The following is a 9,726-nucleotide window of genomic DNA, read 5'->3' as shown; positions in this document are numbered from 1 at the left end:
AAGGTTAGCAGGGGGCTGGGGGTGGTGTAGCCTGCTGGTAGTGAGAGGTGAGAAGCTCAGTGATGGGATTTCGATGGCCCTCAGGGCAGGAGCCGGTTAGGGTTAGAGTTAGGGTTAGGGTTGAGCAGCAGTTGCTTTACAGTGCAGGCAGCATCCTTCAGCTCCAACTGGAGACCTGTGGAGAAAAGGAAACTTCCTCTAGTTGCTTCAGAAGAGCAAAAATGTCAAATCCAGCAAGTAAAACTATGCCAAAAACATAGTGGTTTTTTTTTTTCAGTTAGAAAAATGGCTTATTGCTGCTGCCCCTTCCCTTCTGATGGTCTATGCACAGATGGGTAACCCCACTATTTTCTTCTCTGGATTCAGCCACCAAACAGACACCTCTAACATCTCCTCCTTTAGGATGTCTTTTCTCCATGTGAGATATGTGGACCATCGCTTTAAGAGCTGACAGCTCACCACACATGATAGAACTGAGGTGAGGGGGTCTTGCCACCTCAACGGCCACCCTTTGCACGGGGAAGGATCTCTGGTGATCTCAGGGCCAGCCTCCTGCCCAGTACACTGCCATGGGCAGCCACGTTGCTCTTGCTTCAAGCATTCCAGTGGTGGAGACCCTGCAGCTCCTATATCCATTTCTGTGCTATTCTTACTGTGGGCCATCTAGCCCACTACCATGCAAGCTCACATTCCTGCCCATCACTGAAATGCAGAACAGCTTATCCCCATCCTTTTATAGGTTGTTTTTTTTTTTTTTTTTTTTTTTTTATTTGCTTGAAGATTTTTACCAGGTGTCCCTAGTTTTCCACCTGTCCTTTCCTCTCCATTTTTCTGGACCTGTGGATCATCCTCACCCTTCTTTGGGGGTCTCCTGTCATTTGTTCAAGTCTTTCTCGAGGAGCAGTGCTAAAAACCTACCAACACCCTGTGTCTGAAAGCATCCTCAAGCAGAGGAAAGCAGATGAACTCATTTCATTATCCATTTTTTCTAATCCCTAAGGAATAAACTGTGCATGCCTCCCCCAAGCCCCCAGTGGACTTGCCACGAGTAGCTGTTTTAATTTAATTTTCCTTTCCCTGAAATTCATGTTTGTTTGTTTTTAATTTCAGGATGAGTACCAAACTCCTTTCAGCACTGAATTAGAGAAACAGAGGATACAGTAGCAGCTAGACTCCCCTATTAATCAAATTAATATGTCTTGGTGAACCAATTCAGAATAGCCTGGTGCCAGCTCTTGTGATTTCATAACATCTCATGACATTTAATATTTTTGTTAATGTTCTACTTTCTAGATTCATGTGATCATGGGAGAAGCTGAGGTTTTACTTAGGAAGAATTAGCAATAAAGTATCTAGAGCACCTGGCTGTAGCGAGTAATTGGCAAATGGGACCCAAGCGCATCCTAAAGTCTCAGAAAACCAGAAGCCAAATAAAAAGCACCTGCAAACAACTGCTGCTGGCTGAGCTTGCTGGAAAGATGCTTGCAAGAAATATGCTCGTCTGGCTACTCCTGTGGACAGGAGGTGTTGAGTGCTGATCCTAAGTTCTCAAAATGCCACAATAATTTCTGCCTAGTCCCTTGTGGGAAGCTGGTGGGAGTGTGTGTGTGTGAAGTGGGGCAAGAAATTATCACCCACAAAAGCTATGGAGTGGGAAACCTGGACCTCCAACCCCACAGGACTGGTTGCAACAAAAGTGACCCCTGCTAGAAGACTGTGGGGTGCTCTGCATGTTACCAGACACCTTGACTTCAAATACTTGCATGGGTTTTCCCAGCAATACACAGCACTTGTCCTGGTCAAGGGCACTGGTCAGGAGGTGCCGGGAGGTGTCAGAACAGCCCAGACTCAAGGGGCACAGACATGTCTGTGACATCTGGGAGCATGAGGCCACTTCTGTGGCTGTGTCTCAGGCTGTGCGTCAGCCGTGTCCGAGGAAGAGGGGGGCTGAATGAAGACGAGGGTGCAGAGTGAATAGGCACTGGGTGCATTGCTCATGGAGGGCAACCAGTTTTTACTGGTTTTCCACTTTCTGTGATGAAGACCTGTTTCAGCCAATGCTGCCGTGGTGATCTCTCTTTGGTGGGAGGAGTGCATGAAAAATACAATTTAATGCCATCGTCAGCTGCCGTTCCTTCCCAAGGGGCTGGGTGGGGCAGGGGGCAGAGGTGCCAGCACCACAGACTCGTGCGAAGGCTCTGAGTGAAGACAATACACAGAAGAGTGGTGAACTACACTGGATGAAACTGTGATTATTGCCACAACTGTGAGATTGGTGGAAGCCTTCTCCTGCCACCCTTGTCCTGCTGTGAAAATGTTTTAAGTTGTTACCAGAAGCAGTTTGCAAAGGCTCACACAAAGCCACCATCAGAAATAACTCGAACACAGAGAGGAAAAAATTTCTCGAGAGTTCTTTTGGGAAGGATTAGGTTTAAAATAATTGCCATTTATAAATTAATTTCACATCCTTTTGGAGCTTGGCCTACTAGCATTTCAAGGCTTGACTGGAGTTGGCAGACAGGGTGGGCACTGATTCCAGGGCCTGACTGCCAAGAAAAAGGAAAATATTAAGAGAAAAAAATTGGCAATAAAAATAAAAAGGCCAGGGAAATATATGGAAATAAGATTTAGTTTAGGAAAATTATTATTGTCTGAGCCATGGACTGATTTTACTGCTGGCATACTAACCACGATCTTACATAAGCCTGGCCTTTGTAATCGATGTCTGAAGAGAAACTGGTAATGAACACAGCTCCCAGTGCTTTAATAATCTTAAAATCCATGATTCCATTATTTTTAATAATTGTTTTTAAAAAATCATATAAAAGTCTATTGAAAGCAGTGGGGAGACTCCTCTCAGCTTCAACAACTTTGAATCAAGCTGTGTAAAAATAGATGCAACGTGCCTCACGACTTCTGCTGCAGTCTTGCCAGCTGAGTCCAGCAGCAGAGTGAGACTACAACTCTTGCATTTCTTACAGCCAGCATTTTAGGATCATGAGCTATCAGGGCCCAGCTGAAGCCCATGTCACACCTCTCAGTCCTTTCACCTGATGCCAGATTAGACCTGAGAGCTCTGGGCTTGCTCCTGCTGTTCTTTAAGGTGCTGAGCACGTGCATCCCCTCTGCATTTCCCTGGGCTTGTTTTGGTAGCAGAGATGCTCTGCTGCCCAGGAGACATTTTGCACAGAGCTGTACAGTTCAACAGATGAACAGCTCATTTCCAAAAGGAAGATGTGCATGGTGAAAATAAAAATGTCCAGGATGAAAATAAAAATGTCCAGGAGAGAATTGAACCCAGCGTGGAGCGCTGTTGCAAGGGCTGCTCCTCCCTTCAGTGCAAGTCAAGCCATTGCTCAAGCAGAGACCACTGAATCAGAGGCCAGCCTGAGTCATGGGGCAGCTGTGAAGACCTCTCCGCAGACCTATGGCTTGCAAATCATCTCTGCTGGGGCATGGGCGGACCAGGCCTGTTCTTCATCTTAGCACTTTTTGGGCATTTTGCGGTATGTGTTTATAGTTACAACTACATGAAGAAGATGTCCTTCCAGCACTGAGAGGATGCTGTCAGCTCCCAGCCCAGGGTGGGCAGGACCTCACCACTGACCCTTGCCAGAGTAGTGGTGAAGCAGGAGCTCCTCCAGCCCTGGCCAGCATCTGGCACTGCGGAGGGTGGGTCTCTCTGGAGGGGAAGAGGCTCAGGGATAACACCTAGCTATCCGGTAAAATCCCAGACCGAGAGATCGGAGATGCAGACAGATTCAAGACAAACTGTTGAAAGCAGATTGTTAGTCAGCCTTATGGATCTCAGTGAAGGACATGTTTTTCTTACTGGAAGAGAGCCATGATGTAGAAATAGACTGAAATCAAGAAAGAGGGCTGAAGCCGTAGCTTAGGCTGTATATTTAAACGTTTTTGCTGTCAGACCATCTGGGCCTGGAGCTAAATTTACCTAGAAATTATTTTCAGTGTTTCTACTTCTTGAGAGGTGAAAGGTGCACTTGATACTTCATGCCAGGAGGAAAAGCAGAATAAATGTCCTGGGTCAGATATTCCCAGTGTCAGACCTGTGTGCGGTTTTGGGTGCCTGATCTGCCTGTAACACCTGACTTTAAGCCCAGGCCAGGTGCTCTGTGCACACAGAGCCCCTCCACAGCCAACACAAAATCTTGTCTCCTGGTAACTCCATGCAGCAATCAGCAATGCAAAAGCACTCACATCTTTTTCTGCTTTTATGATGTTTCTGATTTCTTTTTTGAATCATGGCTAAAGGAAGACTGTTTCTGCGATGAAAATACTTACGGGGGATCCAGAAAGTTTAGTTCCTGACTCAGCTCAGTCAACTTTGCTTGGTGACTCTTGTGCACCTGGGTTCCAGGAGAAAGCCTCACACCCAGGTGAGGTCTGGCAGCCCCCTAGACATCAGGGAAAGTTTGGTGTGGGTCTCCGATGCCTCACGGGGAGCACATAGGACAGGGACTGACTGATGCTGGGTGAGAAAGTTGTATTCTGCAACTCTGCAACTTTTGAAATCTTCCCTCGCAAAATGAGACACCTGTGTCTAGCCCTGGGCTGGCCACTGCTCTGAAAAAAAGTCCACCACTCCAAATTTTAGGTGCCTGAGTCACTCCTTTGGACACTAGCTTACTGATTTCTCCTTCGACAGGAAAAGGGATGAGGATGGCTGTACCTCTTGCTGGTCAGGACTTAGACCTGCCTAGCTCTTGGCAGGGTTCCCCAGCACCTGCACTGGAGCACTGAGTGTGGAGCAAGTCTCATCAGGGTCAGGGTAAACTAATCTCTCATCCTCTGCCTGTGTTGTTTCTCCTCTTAAGATAATTTTCCTATTGAAATGGTTTTGTGCAAATGGTTCCTTCGGTTTTCTTTAGAGAGAAAAGTGTGAAAGTATCTTCTGGACAATCACATCTCAGAATTGTTTTTTTCTGATCTTAAAACAAGAACCTTTTACTGTCTCTGTTTACTGCCCATCAACTTGGGAAAGACTGAAAATAATTATATTTGGGGATTAGAGAAATTAAGTCTCAAGAGACATGAGGCCTATCAGCTTTTTAATGCTGTTGATTGCGTCTTTCTGTTCTGTGTGCTATAAAAGTAATATAATTTAAATATTTTATAGAAGTGATCTGTGATGGGTGATGGTACAGAACCAATCCGGTGATTCAGTTTATCTATGATTTAAAAATCCCCACAAGGAAAGTCTTAAATGCTTCCATCCATCCCACATTATGTATATATCATCTTGATCAGAAAGACTTTCTTGGTAATAAAGCTCCTCTATCTAGCTAGTTGTGAGTGTGCTGCCTTCGTAGAGTTTCTTTTTAATGGATGGCATGGAAAACTCTTCCAAGGCCAAAATACTTGAATAAGATTTATTAATCCTGTAGCCCCTGTCACTCACTATAATGTTAATAATCCATCAGCTTTACATCACGCCTAACATCCCACGTAACAAATGCATCTCTGTGAGATGAACCATAAATCCCATGTGCACTCTGCTCCCTCCTCCTCTGCCTTGATGAGGAAGCTCCAGATTTGGTGCAGCTCTTTCCAGATACCCTGGTTCCTGCTTGCTTTGTGTGCTGGAAAGGGGCTCACACTGCCCCAGTCCTTCCCGGAGTACCCATCCTCTGAAGCCATCAGTATTTGTCACTGTATTTGCAGTCAGGGTAGCGGTAGGCAAAACGGGAATCGCAAGACCGCAGAGGTTTCAGGAGATCTGTCAGCCTTGCAACCGCCTCGTTGATGCTCTGGTCATCAGCAAGGCCATCAGCGCAGTGCTGCAGGAAGCTGTCTATTTTCTCCTGCATGGGTTGTAGGAATTTCCCCCCCAGGAGCTTAGGCAAAAGCTCTTGACACACCATGATGAGGCTGTGCTTCTCTCCGATGGAGTTACAGGACACAAATGGCGACTGGCAGTCCACAGTCAAACAGCTAAATATATCTTTATACTCCTGCTGGCCGTCAATCAGCTGGCTCCCTATTAGGGACAATTAAACCAGTTGTTAGAAGCACAGTAGCAAAATCTTGGATAACCACATATGTCTGTACCTCTGTATGAACAAGGAGTTTGTTACTATTTAAAGGATACAGATATCTTTCACCACAAAGTACTCTGTGCTGTAGCTGTATATGGGCCAATTTTCTCACTCCTGAAATATGTATATTTTTCTGAATGACAGAGCTCTGCAGAGCCGCCTGACAGAGGAAGCAAAGAGGAGTCTGTCAAGTCAAACTGATGCAGAAAAAAGTGAGAAGAACCAGAGTACTAACCCAAAATGTGAAGTTCTGACAAAAACTACCACAAATAGCCAAACCTGTAATTTTTCCATGTTACCCAAAATCATTAAATTGCAACAACAACTCATCTACCTGCAGTAAAGTCAACAGTAATAGCTGTTGGGACAAGAAGAAGAAATCCAGTGGAAAATTCTCTGACAGCTCCTTCTGAATATTTGAGATTTACTCAGCTGAATGTGTGACCTGAGCAAAGGCATTTTGAAAATTTGAACATTCAAAATGAAATTGTTAAATTATTGGAGGAATAGTCTTTGACTAGCTCTGCTTCCAGGAGCAGACCAATTTAGTCTGTGAAAAGTGAACAGTAACTCTTGATTTTACATAAAAATGACAAAAGGGGGATTTTTTGTAATCATAATTATTATTCATTAATGAGATAAATGCACCTAAAAAGACTCTGATGTGACCCAATACTAAAACAAATGAAGCTACAGAATTTCTACTTGCAAATATTGACATTTGTGTAGCAAATGTTTTAAGGAAGCTTCCCATTAGGAAGACTTCAAATGGGAGTGTTCAGCACTGTGCATGTTGAATGCTGCTGCCAGCCACAGAGGGAGCCGGACAGGACATAAGCACCCATGGCCAGTCACCAGACCACTGACTGCAAAGACAAAATGCCTGTCGCCTTCCTGACTCAGAGCCAGGATAGCAGGAGCTGCTGATGCTTTAGCTGCTGGTAAATCTCTCTGTGAACTTTCCATTATTTAATTTAGCAAGTGATGGTTGGTTGGTTAAAAAAAAAATCAGCAGCAGAACTGAGCATAGCAGGTGAAATATTTGTTTCCCCTGTCTCGCTGAGCCCTCCCGTGACAGATATGCAGCCACAGAGCCTGCTGAGTACCTTCCTCCTTGTCGATGATCCCCAGTGTGCTGGCATCGCGAATGAACAGATGCCCGTTGCTAAACACGCCGAAGGTGCCAGCATCCACGTGGGTGAAGTAGAAGAAATAGTTGAGGTCGTTGGTGCCCATGGAGCGGAGGACAGTGAGAAGCTGGAGGGCTAGGTCGGCGGCCACATCGGGGGCCGCGTCGTAGAAGTCACGCAGGGGCCGGGTGCTGGCACTGACCACCAGCCGCCCACAGGAGCCCAGGTACCGCGGGAAGGGCCAGCCCTCCACATCAGGGAAGATCTACAGGGGAGAGCAGGAACAGTGGGATTGCCCCTGTTGTCTGGCCACTGCTCTCTGCCCATGGACCCACCTCCCACCTCTCACCTCCCACCCGGAGGACCTTCCTCCTGGCTGGCTTGAAGCATCAATGCTTGTGGTGTGTTTTGCTTTCTAAAGCAGCCCACCACCCTTCCTCACCCCAGCCTGCTTCAGCAGCTGGGGAAGGCACTGCTCTGTCTAGGAGTAGCTATGCTGGTTTTTTGGTTTTGGGGTTGTTTTTTTTTTTGTTTGTTTTTTTACCTTTTTTTAATTAAGGAAGAAGAATCTGGTATTTCAAGACCTATTCCATTAGGAAGACTAACCATGAAGTCCAAGATAATAATAGGTTTCAATTTCATGAAAATTTTAGGCACAGAAGAGCTAATTTTAGATGTCTTTATGGAGCCTTTGATGCGTCCCTCATGAGCAGTGCATAGCTGGAGGTGAGATGGGGCCAAAGCAGTTTTAGCTGATTTGTAAGAACTGCCTGGCCGTTTTGTAAGAGGCTTTGTGGTCTCATGGACAGAAGTGCTGGGTGTTTCCTGGGTGTTTGCTAGAGTGGTGACACCTGGGCTGCTGCATCACTGCAGCTCATGCGAGCAGCGCAGTTATCCCAGGTGGAAATCAAACTGCTTGACTGCTGAGCCATGCCAACACAAAACTTTCTGCCATTTACATTATAACTTGTCTGTCTCCCCAGCACCGCTAGGCCCTGTAGAGGTGGAGCTATGAACTCATCCAATTTCGTGTTTAAAGTTGCTTCTCCTTTCTGTTGTGAAGGCATTTTGGGCACTCACATAAAGTCAAGCCATTTCTTTTCGACATATTTTTCTCACCTCTGCAAGCTGCATTCCCATATCTTTACAATGCTGAGAGCTTCAGCCTTGTGCCCCAAAGAGCTGTGACTGGGGTGGCTGAATGACCCGTGGGAGAATCCCAGACCACGAGCACTATTCCCCCTCCCTGGAACCAGGCAGAGCCCTCATCAGTGTTGGCCTGGGGCAGAAGACAGATGCTGCCCCTGCCTCTCTTCTTCATGGTATCTCAAATGGTTGCAGGAAACAGCAATGAGGACTACAAGTGGGGTGGTGGTGGGGAAAGGTGAGGATACGTTCTCAGAGACATGCGTAAGGAAAGAGGAGCCACATGCCAGGCATGCTGGCAGGGGACCAGGGGAGGGGCGCGAGGCCTCACAGCTCTCTGCCTTCAAACTCAGAGCTCAGCTGCATTTGGGATTACACCAAACACCTCTGCAAAGCTGCACTTTGCCACAGATCTAGTTATTAGCAGCATGCCAATGGAAAAAAGGAGGGCTGGCACATGAAGCCTTGGAAATCAGTGCTCCCCAAGTCCATGTTCAGCCTCAATACTACATCTTGATCCTCCGACACTAAAACATGCTCTTTCTCTTTTATAAAAAGGCTGTGATTTTAAGTAATATATTAGCAATGCAAACATAAGACTGTGAACTATCAGGGACGTGTAAAACCCTGGCTTTCATAGCATGCTACTGCAGTAGCCCCTCTGAGTTCTGACTTATTTAAGGGGCTGGGCATCCACATCTCTCCACAACTTCACAGGCTAATGCAAAGAGCACCATGTCTTTGCCTGTCTTTGGCCATCCAGCCCCATAGGAGAAACTCACTTTCTGAAGGCTGGGGAGCTTGCCAAAGACAAGGGCTGGGACTCATCTGCAGCTGGGGGCTGGCACACATCTCACGCAAGGGTTCACTTGCAAGGGGCTGGGGGGTGGTGTTTCAAGCTGGGACAAGGTGGTACATACCTGTAGCAAGATGGGGTGTGAATTCACTGACAGGGTGTACAACAGGCGCAGCTTGTCTCGGTCAGTGAGGTGGTCCATGTAGATGCTGCCAGCATCTGGCACCTCAGCATAGCGTCGCACTATCCTGTCCAGGAGACGCTGGGATGGGCAGCGCAGCATTGGGCTAGACAGGCCCTGGCGAGAGGGGAAAACATGACAAAGATGGTTTTTTTTGCAACCTGAGATGTTGCAATGTGCTTGGCCCATGCCCGGGGTAGGGGCACCTCTGTGCTCTGCACACTGTGCCTCTGGCCCCTGCGGCACTGCTGCTGATGGGCATGGGCATAGGGGGGGATCTCTACAACAACAACCCACCCCTAGGAAAAAACTCCATGCCATCCAAAAATGCCTGTTCACAACTCAGGTTTCCAAAACGGCACTCAGAGTTCATGGCACAGCCGTGGACGCTGCAAACCTCATTTTCCCCCCGGACTG

At 46.9% G+C, this 9,726-nt stretch overlaps 1 protein-coding gene across 1 annotated transcript; it reads right to left on the bottom strand.

Annotated features, from left to right (window-relative positions):
* Nucleotides 1-5,657: 5,657 nt before the first annotated feature.
* LOC104464967 (deleted in autism-related protein 1-like) lies at nt 5,658-9,498 on the bottom strand. Its single transcript, XM_010077844.1, has 3 exons — nt 9,253-9,498; nt 7,163-7,451; nt 5,658-5,998 (listed from the first exon to the last, which is right to left on the bottom strand). The coding sequence occupies exons 1-3, from the start codon at nt 9,496-9,498 to the stop codon at nt 5,658-5,660; spliced, it is 876 nt and encodes a 291-aa protein (XP_010076146.1).
* Between the last annotated feature and the right edge of the window lie 228 nt (nt 9,499-9,726).

The sequence above is a fragment of the Pterocles gutturalis genome, unplaced genomic scaffold, assembly GCF_000699245.1.
Source record: "Pterocles gutturalis isolate BGI_N339 unplaced genomic scaffold, ASM69924v1 scaffold14168, whole genome shotgun sequence".
NCBI classification, from domain to species: Eukaryota; Metazoa; Chordata; class Aves; order Pterocliformes; family Pteroclidae; genus Pterocles; species Pterocles gutturalis.
Note: the sequence above shows the minus strand (reverse complement) of the source record. Positions and strands in the feature narration are given on the sequence as shown.